Source organism: Carya illinoinensis, chromosome 1 (genome assembly GCF_018687715.1).
Source record: "Carya illinoinensis cultivar Pawnee chromosome 1, C.illinoinensisPawnee_v1, whole genome shotgun sequence".
NCBI lineage: Eukaryota > Viridiplantae > Streptophyta > Magnoliopsida > Fagales > Juglandaceae > Carya > Carya illinoinensis.
Window position 1 is genome coordinate 958,613 of NC_056752.1, and position 18,992 is coordinate 977,604.

Genomic DNA, 18,992 nt, shown 5'->3' on the forward strand with positions numbered 1-18,992 from the left:
TGAAGATTTTTTATTTTGTTAAAGAGTGGTTATATACGTAGCCTTCTAACTGACTGTCTGTGTGTAGGTTTTGACAGGTGCGTGGTAATTAGCACAGCAAGTTGGGGCGTAGAGGATAAGAATGCCACATCGTGAGTGAGTAGGACATCGTAAGGAATTTGTCCTCTTTCGGCACTTCACGCGCCGCATAATTAAGTCATTCATTGTCCCCTCTTTGCAATCTGCCGCACATGCCATATCTAAACCCAAATCTAGACTCATGTACCATAACATGCGTGCACTACGCTGGTCTACACCTCCGCCATCCATCCCTTCTTATTTTAGACTCCTGCTCTCGGCTTTTGGTTTCATTTGAAAATGATTTGCCATAAATTTCACTTAAACTCTTTGAAAAAGATACAAGTTTTTTGTGAAAATTGACATTTTTTCCTATTTTTGGGAAAAATAAGCAGTGATCGAAGTTAGAAATCTTACAATTCCGATCAAATTAAATATAATTGTGAGATAAAGACTTTTAAATAGCATTATTATTTTCATTTTACCTTTATTAAGGGTTGGACTTGGGTTGATGGGCTAGTTTGGGCTCAATTTGAGATGGACTTCAGTTGGGTTCGGTAGACGTGGGTTTGCCATGACTTCGTAAACTCAGGTACGTCAGAAAGTATGGAGAATATTAATGTCGATTATAGTTAAACTCAAATTAATTAACAGTTTAATTTGATTTCCCAACTGTGCCACCTAACTTGTGAGCAATATACATAAATTATCCCTAGTAAACCTAATTTAGTTTGCAACTGCTAACCATGGTTGTGTTTCCTCATCTCACACAAAAACCCTCAATGATTAGTCCCATAAAATACCATTATCTTTCACCCCCACTTGCAATACAATAACCCCACATTCATACACAAACACGCGAATATTTTCATACATGTGATGTGCATCGACCAAGAGAATTAATAATTAAAAATAATAATACAAATAAAAAAAGACTCGTTCTCGTAGCTTTCTCAGACGCCAGGAACCTTGCAACTTTTGAATATGGTGAAAAAAGAAAATGGTGGTGGAAGTGCGGAAGAGAAAAAAAAACGATGAAAAGGATGGAGGTAGCCCCTCACAATCAATTATCCCAATCCACAAACAAAAGCTATACAAAGAATCCAACGGTGGAGGAACATCCATCCGCGGAGACACGGAGCCGCTCGCGCCCAATACTTTGGAATCTCTCTCTCTCCCTCACACACACACACACACACACACACACACAAGCACACGGCGACCTTTCTCTCTTCTGTTCTCTCCCAACAAAACAAACAGTACTCTGTATGTGCCCCCACCCTCCCCAACCCACTACCCAACCAACCCAACCATAGTTAAATTAAAACTCCACCCCTCCATTTGTTCCTCCCATTTATATATATCATCCTCCCATGTCTTCTTCCAGACCTTAATTTCGTTCTCTCTCTCTCGCCATCTCCGTTCCAAGCTTCTTCCTTTTACCAGAAAGCCTTTTTCCTTGCGCTGTATGGTATAATCACATTCCTCAATATATAATTTTTGGGGTAGTTGAATTTCATGTGAGAGAACGAGTCTAGATCATTGACTATTAACCAACCGAAACATTAAACACAGTACTGAATTAAGGTTAGAAGAAGACATGAGTTGCAACGGGTGCAGAGTTCTCCGAAAGGGTTGCAGCGAGTCGTGTGTACTACGCCCTTGCTTGCAGTGGATCGAGACCCCCGAAGCCCAAGGACACGCCACCGTCTTCGTCGCCAAGTTCTTCGGTCGTGCCGGCCTCATGTCCTTCATCTCCAACGTCCCCGAGTCCCAGAGACCTGGTATATATAAATATTACTTCCTGTATCTAACATATATACCTCCTAGTTTTGCTAGTACGTACGTATTGCGAGCGTCTAATACTAGATAGATGGATCTGTGTTCTGTCAAAGATTAGAAATTTAGAAGAACCTGATATGGATTAAAATATATATTGATTCAGATATGACAAACGTGTCTTCGATCGTTTCTATTTCTGTTTCGTCTTCTTTACCATGCTAGTAAGTCTTCGTTCTGATTCTTCTTTTTTTCCTTTTCCTTGCTCCGTTTGGTGTACTTTAGCTTTGTTTCAGTCTTTGTTGTTTGAAGCTTGTGGACGTACCGTGAACCCTGTGAACGGCGCTGTGGGGCTTTTATGGACTGGAAATTGGCACGTGTGCCAGGCGGCTGTCGAGACCGTCCTACGAGGCGGCGCGTTGCGTCCGATTCCTGAACTTCTTCACTCTGGGGGTGCTCCGACTTCGACTCCAGCGTCCGATGAAACATCCGAGGCCGACGAAGTCACCTGTACGGACATGTGGAGACTAGGGAATCCGAGTCTGAATTCCCGGCCCAAGGTCTCCCCGAAGCGTAAGCGATCGTCCGAAGACCCGACCGCACTCGATCTCCGTCTAACTCCCTGTTTCCCGGCCAAGTTATTGGCCCAGAAGCCGGAGATCCGTCGGCCGGGCACTCCCTCCATGAATTCCGAGGAGTCCGTGACGACCACGTGCTTCGAAAGCAGCTTGGCAGATCAAAATGGACATGGAGGGGAGCGAAAGCTCCTCCTCAACCTGTTCGTTTGAAATGGGTGAACATCCCGTTCTTAAAGCGTGCGAGATCGCCGTAATGCCCCTATGAACTAGCTTTTTCCTTTCAGTTTTCGTTTTCTTCTTTCTTTAGGAGGAAAAGTTTTCCCGGAATTCAACTCCGGCGAGATTTTGTGAATTACCGGCACAGGATTTCTCTCCTCCTTGTCGTTTAGAGAGAGAGAGAGGAAGATGATAGTTTTGTCGGTGATGTTTTTTTTTTTTTTTATGGGTATCTGGTACTATGTAGCTACGACTGCCAAGACATGAATAATGATTATAATTATTTCTGTTTCTTTGACTGTTGTGCGTTCGATCAAAAATTCATGAGTGGATGCATTGGATTTAAGAGCTAGCTAGGAATCATAAATGGTCAGAATTTAGGGTGGGTCAGAGCATATGGCACTCTACTTGTCCGTATGACCGTAACCTGAGAACTGCTTTCCAAATCCATTTGCTCAATAAACGTGTAGGGACCAACTTGAAATCCATACAAAAATCATCTCCTTGTTTATCCACGTTTTTACGGTGTCTGCGAGCACTGAGGATGGCAATTGGCCATGGTGATTTTGAGAGCAAAGTCGCAAATTTATGGTGCATAAGAAAGTTAGATAAATGCAGAGATATCATAAATTGATCTGTGGTATGTCAGATCTATTATACAGTAATTTTTTTATTTTTTATTACAGTTTATATATACACTGTGTGGAGATCATATACTCATTTTATTTGTTAGTACTAGTGTTGGTATATAATATGTATATACACATACCCACAGAGTTTATATGATAAGTTGGATTGGAGAAAAAATAGAAGGGAAAGATAGAGACACAGTAGAAAGATTTTAGGAAATCTTATGAGGGGCCATGGTCGATCTCTCTCTCTGTGTCTGCGTGGATTCGCAAGTTGTGTGGGTATTGATGTATGTTTGACCTACCCTAGGCAATGATCGATCTTCTTTCTCTCAAAAATTACGTGGCGAATAAGCTATGCGTCCAATGATTCCATTCCATTGGCTGATGATATAACCCGGTTTCTTTCTTTCTATTTTTCTTTTATTTCTATAATCAAAGACGTTCGCTTTTTCCACCAAGTTGATAAACATGAGTTGGCTTGCATATATACATCGACATATCACGGTTCATGTACCTGTACGTACGACATTCCTTTCTGCTTTTCGTCTTGGAAAACTCAAGAACTAACGTTTGCTCATCTTCGATCGGTTGTATCTTTTATTAATATTATATATAATACAACTGGAATGAATTAATTCAAGTAAAAACTCCCTATTTCTCTTTGCAGGTGACGTCTCATGATTGACTTATCCAAAATATAAGTAGTATTTTTTTTTAATCGGCAATAATTTAAGACTGGATCAGGTAGGCGTTGAGACCATTACATTTGTCATTTGCTTCAATATATTCAAAACATAGGTTCTGCATGTCACGTTAAGAAAATGTAAAAGAAAAATATGATGAGATCAAAAGTCATTAGTCTAGCTAGTAGTTATATTCGGAGGCCTCTACATTACATATTATCTACATATATAACTTAATTTGATTTATAAAATAATTTTTAAAATTTAAATATGACTACAAGAAAATTAGACAGTTAGTACCACTTATTTCCTGCGAAGATGACTATATCTTACTAAAATGAGCTATTTTTAGTATAATATAGTTATTTTGACAGGAAATAAGTAACAATAACTATTTAATTTTTTTATAGTGCATTATAAATTAAATTATGTCACGTAAATTATACATGATAGAGAGACCTTAGAATAATATTTTTCCTTTTGCGATAGTGTATAGTGTAAGAAAGACTCATCATGAAATTAAAGTGGTTTCAACTGGCAGTCTTGTGAGAAAATCCATCTAAAGTCTCTATTACAATCATGAGATGCTATTGTAGATCATAGGACTACTACCAATTTATAATGAGTTGCTGCTGTTAAAAAAGATCTCTTATATTGCGTTTGGATGTTGAGATTATTTGACTTTATAAAACATATTAATATTTTATAAATTCTATTGAAATGTATTTAAATATAAATATGTTGAGATATATGTTTTAAATATATGAAATATGTTTAGAGTTAAATTATATATATATATATATATATATATAAAGGTTGAACCGGTGAATTAATATGATATAAACTTAGCACAATCTAGACTCAAAAAGATTTAAAATATGAGATCATGAAGGCGATCTTATATATTAAATAAACTTAATTCTTACGTATAGATCACATACATGAGATAGTTATGAAATTAAAAAAGAAGGCGGGATTAAGGTATAGGGATCTGCGGCTGTTGGTGAAGGGAAAGAGGCGTATCGATACGGAGAAGGTATCAAGAACTGGGTGGGGTTGGGATTAGGAGAGGAAATAGTGGGACCTACAACGTTTGCGGTTTCTGCGTCCCTTTCAGCCAATGGGGAAGCCGCAGAGTTGGGTCCTCTTGTCAGCGTCGATTTTGGCTCTCCTTACGTCTTCTCTCTTTCTTTTATTTTCTTTAAATAAAATAATACTTTATAAAATACATAAATATTTATCTTTCCCCACTTGAGGGCATCGTCTCCTTCTCCTCTCGTCTCCTCTTATCTTGGGGAACCAGTGGGTGGAATACACGTCATCGTCAACCCACCATTTGTTTCTTTTTAACGACAAAAAGAAAGACTCAGCAGAAGACCGATAGTGGGGGAGAGAGAGAGAGTTGCTTTGATTGGTTGGCTGGGTGGAAATGGGTTTGCTTCGGCTAAGGGTTCGGCTTTTTCTGAAATGCTGCGTGTCGCCGCATTTGTATTGGGCCCCACGGAACCTTCTCTCCTACAACTTGGGCTCCCACCACCCACCTCAGCTTCCATCCACTTGTTCATTGTCTCTTCTGATTCTCACGCTCCCCCACATGTTCATATATAAATGTACAACCACTTTGTACATCTCCTTCGTCATATCTCTGATATTTATTGTTTTTTTTTTTTCTAATTTTATTAAACGAGAACTATTTTATATATAAAAAAAATTATATAAAATAAATTTATAAACTGATGCCACCTAATTTTTAGTTTGAAAAATTAGGTGGCATCCTTTTAAGGTTAAAGCATTTTCTTTATTAGATACCTCAGTCAAATATATATATATATATAATTTCAAATTTACGGCTTTTTTTTAATCCGATGCCACCTAATTTTTAGTTTGAAATAAATAAATAAATAACACTCTAGTATAGTATAAAGAAATGGAAAAATAATGAGAGAAAACTAGCTAAACACGTGGAGAGGAGAGAATAAGATGTGTTGAGTGGCCAGCAAAATTATTCTAATCAAGACCTAATGGGAGAGAAGTTCATGTGACGCGGATTTCACCACCGCGCGTTCCTAGTTAAAGCCTATATATTCATTGAATTTAGGCCATTGCTATGAGGAATTCCAAGTTTCTTGGTGCAAAAATATATGATTATATTCGATATACAGTAAATCACTAACTTTTAATATGGGTCCCGTCCTGTCTAAACTTTTTTTAGTTTGATAATGATATTCACGTACATTATTATAATCATGAAATTATAAATTAGAAGATCAGCAATACCTAAAGTTGAGTTTGGGCCGGTTTGAATTCAGAGATTGATGAGAATAGAGGTTTTAAATGAAATAGTTGAATTATTTATTATATTTTGTGTGAAAATTTAAAAAAATTGTAATAATAAAATGAGGTGAAATGAAACGATTATTAAATTTAAATGGGATCTTAATGTTTATTTGTTCCTATTTTAGGTTTTATCGTGGGAAGAACAGTAGTTTTGCAATTTGGCCACGTCATCGGTGGCCGGCGACAATAATGATTTTAATTTAATTATAAATTAATCGATTCTGTCAAGTTGCTTCTATACTTGGATACACTTAACTTAATTATACTAATATTATATTAGAACCAAAACAAAATAAACGTCTATCCAGAACTTGATCTCATCATGACCAGCTCTGGCGTCGACGAGGCTCCCATTTTTATTTTTTATTTTTAATTTTTGAAAAAAGAGGGTGTACATTGATATAAATTATTTGACAAGAATAGGAAACAGTACATCATGTACATGCAATAAATTATATATAGACGTGTGATCGTAAACAATCTGTTTTAGTTTTATTTTATGAATGCAAGTTTCGTTTCTTCTATGGTTGCGTAAAGTAGATCTTAACCCCGTAAGATCTGCTGTGAATAAAAGTCATATACATTAATTACCAGGAAAGAGAGATAAAGCTTCGCTAAAAAGTAGTAGTACTCAAGAGTAATCTTATCTTTACAGATCGAACTACGTACTGCGCTAGCTGTACATTCAAGCTGTGGTAAATCTGTCGATCGACAACTCTCAAGGCTGGAGCTGGAACTAAGCCAGAATTTGGGGGACAAAGCTGGGAAAAGAAATGAGAATGACTAGTTTCAAGAGTTTCCTAGCTTCTTTTTCTTTTATATATACATATATTATATATATATATATATTTTTTTTTTCTGTTCTTTGTGTACGAAGAATTAAAGCTGAAACAGATCGAAACAAAAAGTCTTGATTCAAAAGCAAAACCCTAATAGCCACGAAAAGTCTTGGCGAAATAACCTAGAAGTACTACATGCAGACATTATTGCTTGATTCAATAGCAAAACCCTAATAGATATATATAAATATATATATACACAACTTACAAAAATATCATTTTCAATGATCAGTTGAAGTGTGGGCACGGCCAGGAAGTACTACTGGGCCGATGGTGGTAGCTTAAATATTTAATAAATGAAAGATTGATTTTTTTAATGCAAGTTGGGGATCAAGCAATTTGGCACTTTGGGTCTACCTGAAAAGTAAATGGGGATGATGTCTACCCTACTTTGCTATCCACGTTCGCTTTTGAGATTCCGAATGCATTTGCTTTTCTGGCCCCGTATATATGCTTCTTTCATTGGCTTTACAAAACCCATTTCTTTCTTTCTTTATACGTCGACGTTCTTTAATTGCTTTACCTCGTCAGCTTCATCAATGGGTTCCTACATAACTGATCTCTAATTGTGTACCTTCTGCATGTCTTTGGTTTACGTATAATCCTATCATAGGGATTAATCGTGGTGTAGCATTATTCCACAGTGCAACGTGAACTGATGTTTTTACACCGATTTGCATATCTTTAATCTTTGGATGCTTCTGATGATACATACGTAGTTGTAGAGTTATATACATATACATATATATTTATATGATGAAAGCTTACGAAATGGTCATTATTGCATTTTGTTTTTACCTTATATATTGGAAATGTATCCGACTATAAGTTGCTGTCTTGGATCTATATATGATCTACTAGATACGTACATTAATGGAGTGTATATATATATATATATATATATAATTCTTCCTTTTTGTGTCGTTCTAACTTAATATTGCAATCCTTACTATGCAAGCATCATCCAGCAATTAAACTCCTCAATTAGCAAGTTTATCTTTATCATATATATATATATATATATTAAACTACACTAAATATTTGAAATAAACTTTCTGTACGTAAGTATATGCAGATAGTTATGAGTTCCAAATTCGAGCTGTAGATCTTAATTTGTTGATGCTCTGAACTGCTATATATGATAATATACCAGACTGGTTCTTTACGATTCACGTGATCTGCTTGGATGGCAGCTTACTATATTTTGTTCACTATATTATAAATGTTTATAATTATTGTAATTTGTGTCACAATGGCAATGCCCCAACAGCTCTTACTTCCATTTCTGGATTATTGCACTTCGATAGGGCTAATAATTAATTGATTCATTTGTTTTCCTTTTTCGTTGCTACATATATTTTCACGAGAAACTCATAATTGAGTTTTTGGACCCCATTCTAATTGCTGTACGTTTCTCCGAATGGAAAACTGTGGAGAAAGGGGTTATGCAAGTATTCATAAATAATTAGGTGTAACCTTTCAACCATTGGGCACTCATTACAATTCATAGTACAATTATTTTTATATATTTTTTATGTATTATATTAATATGATTAATTGTATATTTTTTTAATAAAAAATAATTATTTTAATTAATTATATTAATAAAATATATAAAATAACTGTATGCAACAAAACTAGTTAATAATTAAGCAACAATTTTTTAAAATGTACGGTTAATTCAATTTAAAGAAGTTAGCCCAGCCAGGCCCATTGGTCATTATCACAAACCTAGTCATTTAGGATAAGAAATGAGAGACATGCACACATGTGGTACCCTTTTCCTTTTTCTTTTTTTCTTTTCTTAATCATTATTGTATGTACTTCGAGGTAGTTCATGTATCAAATACTGCACAAAAAATGTACATATTATATCCTTGTTTCCTGACAATGTATACGTAAATTTATCAGCTTATTTCGTCGTGCGTAGTTAAAGAGAGGGCTTCATTTACAAGTTGACGTGAAAACTTATCATGATTTGGGGTGGAAGTCATTAAAATTTTTTAAAAAATAATATATTAATATTTTTTAATGTTAACATTTGACGTATGTAAAAGGATTTTACGATTATAGTGCTTTGGGTATATCAATAATAAACTTAAAAAAAAAATATATATATATATATATATATATATTGTTTTCATAAAATTATGCAGATGTGACAAACTAGCCACTACTATCAAGTAAAACAAAACTAAAGGAAGAAAAAAGAAAAAAAAAACACAGAGAATCAGACGGAAAAAGTTGAAATTGGTGGTAGATTGGAAAGAAAATGTCCCTTGTAAAAAGACGTTCAATGGGAAAGTGACGCGATGGTAAGATAGAGGACGAGTGTAGATGCCGCCGACAAGGAAGCGTGGAAGACATGGGAGTTCACGTGAGTAGGCCCGAAAGATAGGGCCGAAAGTGTAATTGGAGTAGTAGTCCAGGCGCCGAGATAGTTGAACCGACCTCCTCGGATGCCCCTAAACCCTGGGGGGGACATGCATCCACCCATCCATATCTGCTTGACGTTATTAAAATTTAAACAGAATGTTTTCTCCCCACACGTTACTTTTGCCACGGCAAGACTGACCCATATAGCATGCATGCATGGACCATCCCTTCCCTCAATTTCATTATCATTGAGTTTCAAGGTTGTTTTTTTCTTTCACATTATCAATCATGATCATCAGCTTTAGCAGTTCTGTTAATAATTTATACCTTAAGAGATAGAGACGCAGAATAATATGTAGTTTCATTGAAGCAAATAAAATTAAAGAAGAATCTAATCATCAAAGGGAACAAGCTAGCCAGTATAGCCTGATGATAATGCTATATATATATATATATATATATATATATTCTTCTCCTTGGTGGGGATTCTTTGAAGTTCGTACGTGTGGAGCAGATTCCATGCACGTACGTACCTGATCACAATTATTCGATCTCCGCCGTCCACTGTCATGATATTGAGACCTCAAAAGATCATATATATGGTACGCTAGCTAGTTTAGCTTCTGTAAAATTTAAAATAAATTGTACGTGGCTAATCCATATATGCGCGCAGATCTATTGAAACGACCCAAACAAAAACGAAGAAAACTATGGAAAAAAACATCCATTCTCAATGTTGCAGATAGACAAGATCATGTCATTGCTAGCTTCGATCGATCTCTTTAGAGACCATGCACGTATGTACGTACCTTTTCCATGAGATCAATTGTTTTAAAAAGAGAATTATGTATAATAGGAAACCTGAAACTGGGTTTGACATAACTAGGCAAATTAATTATGACAAGGAATTTCATTGGGACAGTTGATCATTTACTAAAGAATCAAGGTGCTCTCAATGCTTTCATTCAAGCTGTATCAAATACGTACGATCTCAAGACAAGAGTCTCAAATATTTGTTAGAAATTAGAATGTTAGAAACTCCTCTGTGCTGTGTCTTTCCTTCTGGTTTTAAAGACGTTCTAACTATAGTCCATCTTTTTTTTTTTTAACTGTTGAGTGAATTTCTGATTTTTTTTACTGTCGAGTGTAGAGAGTTTGGTCTGTGTCTCTTTTTGAAAGCCTTTTATCCTCATTTCAGACTAGTACTTGTTATGGGCAACCATTTAATTAGGTCATTAATTCTATTCGTATGGGGCCTTCTTTAGATGGGTGAAGGACTTTAGCATCAGTGCATCATGACCCTGAGAAGTAGGCCTACGAAGCCCATCCAAGCCTCCTGCTACTTAGGTTATGGGACCACCTGATGGCATTTGGTTCAAAAGGAAAGAGGAGCAGCACGGCCTAAAGAAAGGTTGTGGTGGGTCGTCAAACACGTACGGTTTAGTTGGGCCATAACCAATGTAAAAACTAAAAAAACACTAATGACTTGAGCCATGTTTGGCCCAAGGTCGGGCATGATTCTGGCAACCCAAGGAGTAAAAAAACAACACATAAAAAAAAAAAAAAAAAGGGGTAAAATGATAATGTTACAAACCACACTCGTTTCCTACTAATTCTCTCTTGGATTATCTTTTTTTATTCTATAAAAATAAAAGTTGATGGACAATGTCACCTTATCGTAAATTGTTATGGATAAAAAGTGATAGTAGAGAGAAAAAAAGAGTGTTTGCAAAAAAATTTACAACAGCAGCAATGAATTAGGAAGGAATTAATACAAAATAGTCATATAAAATATGTGCCTCAGAAATAATATTGTCCAATCTCTGTCATTCTATAAAGAATCACTAAATAACATCATTTAAAAAAAAAAATTCTGAGAACAAGTGGAAATTGCCTAATTAGATCATTGATATATAGGTGAAGAAAAATGATAGCTGCAGTCGTGTGTGCAAGTGTCACACAATTATTTTGAAAAGAGTGAATAAATACGGAATCTACATAAAAAAAAAATAATATTTTAATAATATACTCTACTATTTTTTAAAGTGACTGCAATGCGCTTACACACTACACGACTATATGTAGCATTACTCATAGATGAATAACAGAGTTGAATGTTCAGGATAGAGTTTTCTTCCCACAAAAAGACAAGAATTTCTTCATTGGATTAACATTCAAATGATCACTCTAATCTATCTTGGGTTGTATAATTTTTTTTTATTATGATCAGTTTAGTCATTAGAAAACTCGTTTGAGTAGAATTTTGTTCATTAATTGTTATGATATAATGTTAAATCACAACTTATCTTAAAAGTTAAAGTGATATAAAAAAATAAATTTAATTACTTCAATTGTATCCTCCAACTTGCATATATGGAACGTACCACGTAAAATCTTCACAACGACTCAGCCAATTAGAAATTTGCACATGAGACGGATTGTCCTTCCTGCCGCTCAATGTTCAAAGCTGGTACTGTCTTACACCCTGGCTTCTATATATTCCGGCTAATTAAGTTTTAATTCCTCAAATAAACCAACATATATAAACGTAGCTAAGTATTTCATGAGTATGCTTATTGTTGGGAAAAACGACAAGGAGAAAATATTTATATATAAATATAATAAAACAAAGATAGAGAAAAATCACATATGACACAAAATTTACGTGATTTAATAATGTCTCTAACAAAGAATTTTTATCAAAGAAAAATTGAAGCACACAATGAGAATACATGATTTCTCTCTCCTCACAATCACTTCCCCTCTCTCTAGCGCCTCTCTCAAGTTTCTAAGAATTTTCGTCTGCCTGCCTCACAAAAATCACATTTTACTGTTTATACAAATGATATATATATATATATATATGTGGTGTAGTGAAAACCTTGAGGTTAGCTGCATGTAAACTTCCAAGTTATTCTCTCAAGAAATTAGGTGTCGAGCATAATTAGAGCAAACTTTTTGTCTAGTGTCTGCTCAAGTGAGACTCGAGCAAATTCTTTATTTGATCTTCACTCAAGCTATCTATTGAGTAAGCTTTGAAGAATTTTCTGCCTAAATTTTGCTCAAACGATATGTCGAGCAAGTTCTTGAATTGCTTCCATAAGAATAAAGAACCAAACTCCACACCCAACAATGCTTATAGCTTTAATTTGTTATCAAATTTGGGTATAATCTACAGCTCGGGCTAAAGCACATGCATGGTACTTAAAATATTATTTATTTTCATGCTTAGAACTTTTGATTTTGTGTTGTCTTAATGATGGAAAGCCGAAGACCATGCATGGATACCACAAAATTCCCTTCTCGATAGGACATTCCAAAAAACCTGGTTGAATAATGTTTGCCGTTGCACATATGTCCTCTAGTCCTTGTAGTTGTACCGCGAGTTTAGGAATCCTTCTCAAAATTCTCATGCAGAATTATTAAAATCACTCCTACCTTTAACTTACATGGTTTTCCTTATACTGTTCACCTGGATTCTTTTCTATGTTTTTTCCAGCCTTTAGCTGTATGCATGCTAGCTTTTTGAAAGCCTCGTAACGATTAAGTACTATTATTTGTTGCACTGAACAGTGAAAAGAATGGAAAAGTTTGTCGTTTACTTTCGTTGATAACAGGCAAATTAAACTGTGTAATTTAGAACAGCGAAAGTTTGGAATATAGCGTGAAAATTACTATGGTAAGAAAACAAGAATCATGGAGAACTAGTCACTGTAAGAAAATTACTTATTTATGATCAGTTAATTCCAGTAAAATGATTATTTCTAACTAAAATTAGTTATAAATTAATAGTCTTTTAGTTGTAATAAATTAGTTATAAAAACCTGATTTTCTTATAGTGAGTTAAATATTGAGACATTTACAGAATATTACTAAATCAGACATGGATTTAGTTTAAAAGAGAATGGATTGAGAAGGAAAAAACAAGAAATTAACTAGTTAATGACACTTATATTCTATACAGCTAACTCTCGGAAAATGAGACTATGAATTATATCAGTGATGATTTGTACAAATTATAAATAGATAAGTTATCTAATCTCTTTGTATAAAAGTGGAGTAGTACACCAACTTAAAAAGTGTAAAAAACTTAATTTTTTCAGTGGCTGGAGGGGCTTGTACTAGCATTATTACTGCATGGACTATGAATCTATGATGATACTTGTAAGTGTTAAATAGTAAGTAACAATAAGAAGTCGGGAAAAGAGAATAAGTCGTTGTCTTTTAGTTCAAGCTAATTTGGGTAGGAAAAGGAGGTACTATTTTCTTTCGAAAGTCAGCTAAATTTCCTTTTATTGCTATATATTTATTATCAATGCTCAGAAAAAATATATTACTATTTTTTTATATGATCTTCGGCAGCATTAACATCTTATATATATAGTATGGTTAATTGTGTGTGTGAGGTGGCCGTGGCATGGCTGAGTACTGAGTGGTAGTACTTGAGTAGTCTATTTAAAGTGGGGCTGCGGTTGTGAGGGGAACAAGTTTTTGAGTAAGGGAACAAAATGGTACATAAAATGCATGTGAACTACATGATCAGCCCTAAGAGGTCATCTAGGAATAATACAACATATTTACAAGCTGGGAGTAGGGACCATGATATTATATTACCCAAACTCTCTCTCTCTCTCTCTCTCTCTCTCTCTCTCTCTCTCTCTCTCTCTCTCTCTCTCTCTCTATCTCTATATATATATATATATTCCTCATGATCTTAATATATATACCATATTCAAATTTCTAGTGAATATCCTAAATTATCAAAACTGGTCCTCCATTCTATTGTGGAATCTGATCATCGTGGATAAGATCTCAGAAATATGGAGAGAGAGAGAGAGAGAGAGAGATGTAGAGCTAATATTCCAACATCCTAATTGGCCGGCTTTGACAATGACCACACACACACGTACACGACTCTCTCTCTCAAGAATATAGGGAGGCCAACCAAAACCACTCCTGATAATATATGTCCAGTTTGTAGTTCAATATATAACACCTAGACGGGGAAATCAGAAATCAGGCATGCGTATGCAATACGAGAAAAGTTTAAAAAAGCGAAAAAAAAAGTTTAGAAACTTTAAAGGGAAACAGTATTCATATATGCCCGCATAAGCTAGCTGCTAGCAAAGTAGACCATTAAAATGATTTGGTCATGATAAGATGCCCCGTGAGTGAGTGAGTGAGTAAGCCAAAGATGAACTGCCTCCGATCCCCACCACACCATTACAGGACAAAATCTCAACTTCCACAATCAGACAACCCCCTGGCCGGCTACTTCACATGCTTCCAAAATCCAACACAACACAAGTACCTCCACATCTCCCACCTCCTCTCCTTTACACCACACCTCTGATCTCTCTTTCTCTCTCTTGATCGAGAAGAGAGATAAGACCCTTTTGTAGCCATGAAAGAGGTTGTTCAATCACTGCTTCTATAGCCTCATTGCACCCCTGATGGCAACTGAAAAGCCTGGGGATATAGCTGGCATGGAAAGCGTTTGATCTTTTGCACGATTTGACTCCCGCCGAGTTTTTTTGGGATTAGAGTTTCCCCCTTCTGAGCAGTCCCTTTTTCTTCCCCAAGGAAGAACACTAAAATCTCACAGAAAAAGCTGTACTGTCAATTTGTATTTGATTGACTGGCAGAATTCTCCCAAACCGTGCTAGTAAAATTAGCACTGTTGTATCGTTTCCCATTGGCAAAGGTACCCACTACTAGTCTCGTCACTTTCTTTCTTTCTGCTCATTTCTGATTTCTAAATTCCATTTTCTTTTCTTTTCTTCATTCATGCTGCTTTCCATAATATTTTTGTACTCTCTCTCTCTCTCTCTCTCCCCACGATGCAATTCACTGAGGCTCCACCACAATCCTTACACCAAATGACTCCATTTTCCAATCCCACCATGAACAAAAGCCAAATTCATAGAACTCTGCCATGGCCTGGATTTCCAACATCAAAGTCCTTGGGGAGTTTCGGTGATGCCAATTGCATGGAGCAACTACTAGTACACTGCGCCAATGCAATTGAAAGCAACGATGCCACTCTAGCCCAACAAATCCTATGGGTCTTAAACAACGTCATAGCAACCCCAGATGGGGACTCGAATCAGCGCCTTACTTGCGGCTTCCTCCGAGCTCTTATTTCACGCGCAGCCAAAACTGGAAGTTGCAAAATGTTGGCAGCCATGGCCAACGTTCATGGCAATATTGCTATAGACACGCACAAGTTCTCAATCATTGAGCTCGCTAGCTTTGTGGACTTGACCCCTTGGCATCGGTTTGGATTCACAGCAGCCAACGCAGCAATTTTAGAAGCCGTTGAAGGGTACTCAATCATTCACATCGTTGATTTAAGCTTGACTCATTGCATGCAGATTCCTACACTGATTGATGCTATAGCTAATCGTCACGAGGTCCCTCCTCTAGTCAAGCTCACCGTAGCTACAGCCATGGAAGATGTCCCACCAAAGCTCGACCTTTCGTATGAGGAATTGGGCTCAAAGTTGGTTAATTTTGCAAGGTCCAAGAATGTTATGATGGAGTTTAGAGCGAGTCCTTCAGGTTACAAAGACGGTTTTGCGACTTTGATCGAACAACTTCGGGTTCAACATTTAGTATACCCCGAAAGCGGCGAGGCACTAGTTATTAACTGCCAAATGATGCTTCATTACATCCCAGAAGAAACCGTTAACGTTGCAATTCCTAGTGCAAACTCTAACCCTTATGATTTTGAATGTTCCTCCACCACTTCCTCTTTTCGGACAATGTTTCTCAAATCGCTTCGGAGTTTAGACCCCACCATTGTAGTTCTAGTAGACGAAGATGCGGATTTGACATCAAATGATGTGGTGTCTAGGCTAAGGTCAGCGTTTAATTATCTATGGATACCATATGATACTATGGATACATTTCTTCCAACGGGAAGTAAGCAGAGGCAGTGGTACGAAGCAAACATTTGCTGGAAGATTGAGAATGTGATAGCAAATGAGGGTTTTCACAGGGTTGAGCGGCCTGAAACTAGAAGCCAGTGGGTGCAACGAATGATAAATGCCGATTTTCGTGGCATCTCTTTTGGGGAGGATGCAGTGTCGGAGGTAAAAGCCATGCTAGACGAGCATGCAGCCGGGTGGGGATTGAAGAAGGAAGAAGACAATCTTGTTCTTACATGGAAAGGACATAATGTTGTGTTTGCCACTGCTTGGTTGCCTGCAGCTTGAAAAGTTGCTTTCATCATGTTTTTAATCTTAATCTTCTTATTTCTTCTTAAATTAGCTTCTAAATCTTAATCTAGTACACCTAATTTTAGGAGTTGATGAGAGCTAGCTCATTGTGATCATGAAGGTTTTTGTCATCTATTTGATGCGGTTTCTTGTAGCTATATTATAACCCAGCAACCTAGCTATAATTAATTAAAGTCCATCTCCGCCCATAGATCTCTAATCTTTATGGTTCCTGGACGTGATTTTGCTCATTCTTTTTTATTTTTATTTTTATTTTATTTTAATTAAAAGAGACGAAAATCAGTTATCCATGACTGACCATTTTCTAATTTTATTAATCACTTCACTTATAATAAAAGAAAACTGTTACATCCTGACGCATGGGGGATACAAACATTTTGCTCATAATCTCATAAGAGATCGAATTAAGGAGCATACATGGCCGCGTACTGTAATTGTCCAGACCTTTTTGTTTCAAGACATTTTTGTGTAAATGATCAGCTAGCTGCATGTGGTAAGAACAATGTTCTAGCTAGCTAGCTAGCCAATTTTACTCTCTTTAAGTCAGGCGCTAATTATTTATGAGCAGACTGCGGTGTATCATCATGTGCCAATCATGATATATGCGTCATATGATCAGACTCATCATTATCTATTAATCTTCATGTTTGATCAAACTGCATGCATTCATGATAAACTAGACTGGCTCCCTTAATTCATTAGTCTGCATGTAATTAAATTAAACATATATATATATATACATACAGCCAAAAGTTATATACATTTATGAAAACAACAGCTTCTTAATTGTTTGTTACATGCATGCATGATCATGAGCAGTTCCTAGTTATTTCGGTTTCCTAATTTTTTTGTTGTTTTGCATTTTCTAATATCGAGCATATCATATAATTAATGAAAAATATTCTAATTATAAAATAATTATATAAAAATAATTTTATAAATTAATATGATTTGATATATCATATTATAAAATATTTGACGCGTTACATCAAATTGTGTAAATTTGTAGAATTATTTTGAATGAATTGGCAGGCCCGCCCGGTGACAGCTCCAGCTTTTAGATCTCTAGTGGCTAGCTAGCTCGATCCTTTTCTTTCTGTTTGTTTTGTTTTTGGCTAGCAAATGCATGCCAGTTGGCTAACAAGTTTCTGTCAGAATCTCTGCTCAGGACCAAATTAATCCATTTTCATTTTTTTTTTTTAATTTCTTTTTGGTGAATTACTGATGGTCATGGGTCGAGGTTGCCGGACGTAAGAATATCTACAAGACTTTAAAACCCCAAGTTTCTTCATCGCACGTGGTCGGCTTATAATAAGACAGATCGTACAAAGAAACTTGGACACTAACTTTTCTAATGGTTCCAAAAATGATTAGGTGTTAGCGTATATATGTAAATTATATATGTAAATCATGGGCATGCACGAGCTGGGTCTCGGCCTGCATGCTCACATTTTAAGACATTTATAATTAAGTTATAAATCGGGACATGGCCCGGATCCAATGGGATGGAGCATGTAATGTATCTGCATGGTCATAATAGTAACTTCCTCGCGCGCACCATCTTTTCATGAAATAGAATTCGGGAGCGTTGTCGCCTGTCGGCCTCTTCGTTTTCCTTGCACTCGCTCGTCTGATCCGACAAGACAATTAATCAACACTTTGAAGTACTGCTAGGCATCTGTCTTAATTAATTTGTCTGATCTCGGCCTGATATGGAGGGTAATCGGAATTCATTGTGTCAAGTATTAATGCACAGTACTCTCTCCTTGATAAAACGAGGTCTTGATGAACTAAGTTGTAACATAAATAAGCTAAAACGAGGTCTTGATGAACCAAGTTGTAACATAAATAAGCTAAAACGAGGTCATGATGAACCGAGTTGTAACATATATAGCATTAAGGATTAATCAGTTTCAATTATGAGGTCATGATGAACCAAGTTGGTAACATAGCATTAAACTATTTTTACTTTAAGAATATAGGATTTTTGCCACCAATTCATTTTGTTCCCCCTTTGAATTTGATGCTAAAACTTATCATTTACATCCAACTTATACTCGTCGCAAGTTTCTATCACTAAAGGTCATTTTTAAAAAATGAACAGTTCTACAACTTTTATGTCCATAATTTGATTCTATTGCATTATTTTTCCTTGACACAAAAAATAAGCCTCATCATTGTATTGTAAGTGGTGATTCGAATATGTCGTAACATTATACTGTATAATTGCGACGATATATATTCTTTTAGCGAT

General features: G+C 35.9%; 2 protein-coding genes across 3 annotated transcripts; both read left to right on the forward strand.

Moving 5' to 3' along the window:
• Positions 1-1,327: 1,327 nt before the first annotated feature.
• On the forward strand, positions 1,328-2,928 carry LOC122304598 (LOB domain-containing protein 38-like). 2 transcript variants are annotated; one of them, XM_043116866.1, is made up of 2 exons: positions 1,328-1,841; positions 2,149-2,928. In XM_043116866.1, exons 1-2 carry the CDS (start codon positions 1,658-1,660, stop codon positions 2,622-2,624), a joined length of 660 nt encoding a protein of 219 aa, XP_042972800.1. In that variant the 5' UTR covers positions 1,328-1,657; the 3' UTR covers positions 2,625-2,928. The 2 variants fall into 2 exon arrangements, with proteins under 2 accessions (XP_042972800.1, XP_042972794.1); XM_043116860.1 differs by having other exon boundaries at positions 1,339-1,841; positions 2,122-2,928.
• An 11,723-nt stretch (positions 2,929-14,651) lies between these two features.
• Positions 14,652-16,937, forward strand: LOC122304611 (scarecrow-like protein 32). The gene has a single exon (XM_043116872.1). It carries the CDS (start codon positions 15,338-15,340, stop codon positions 16,712-16,714), a length of 1,377 nt encoding a protein of 458 aa, XP_042972806.1. The 5' UTR covers positions 14,652-15,337; the 3' UTR covers positions 16,715-16,937.
• Positions 16,938-18,992: the final 2,055 nt, after the last annotated feature.

What these genes read in the sequence shown, in the direction of transcription:
- LOC122304598 (XM_043116860.1), top strand. Translation starts at nt 1,658, where the DNA reads ATGAGTTGCAACGGGTGCAGAGTTCTCCGAAAGGGTTGCAGCGAGTCG. An exon ending in CCCCGAGTCCCAGAGACCTG is followed by an intron (nt 1,842 to 2,121) that starts GTATATATAAAT and finishes GGTGTACTTTAG; the next exon opens with CTTTGTTTCAGTCTTTGTTG.
- LOC122304611 (XM_043116872.1), top strand. Translation starts at nt 15,338, where the DNA reads ATGCAATTCACTGAGGCTCCACCACAATCCTTACACCAAATGACTCCA.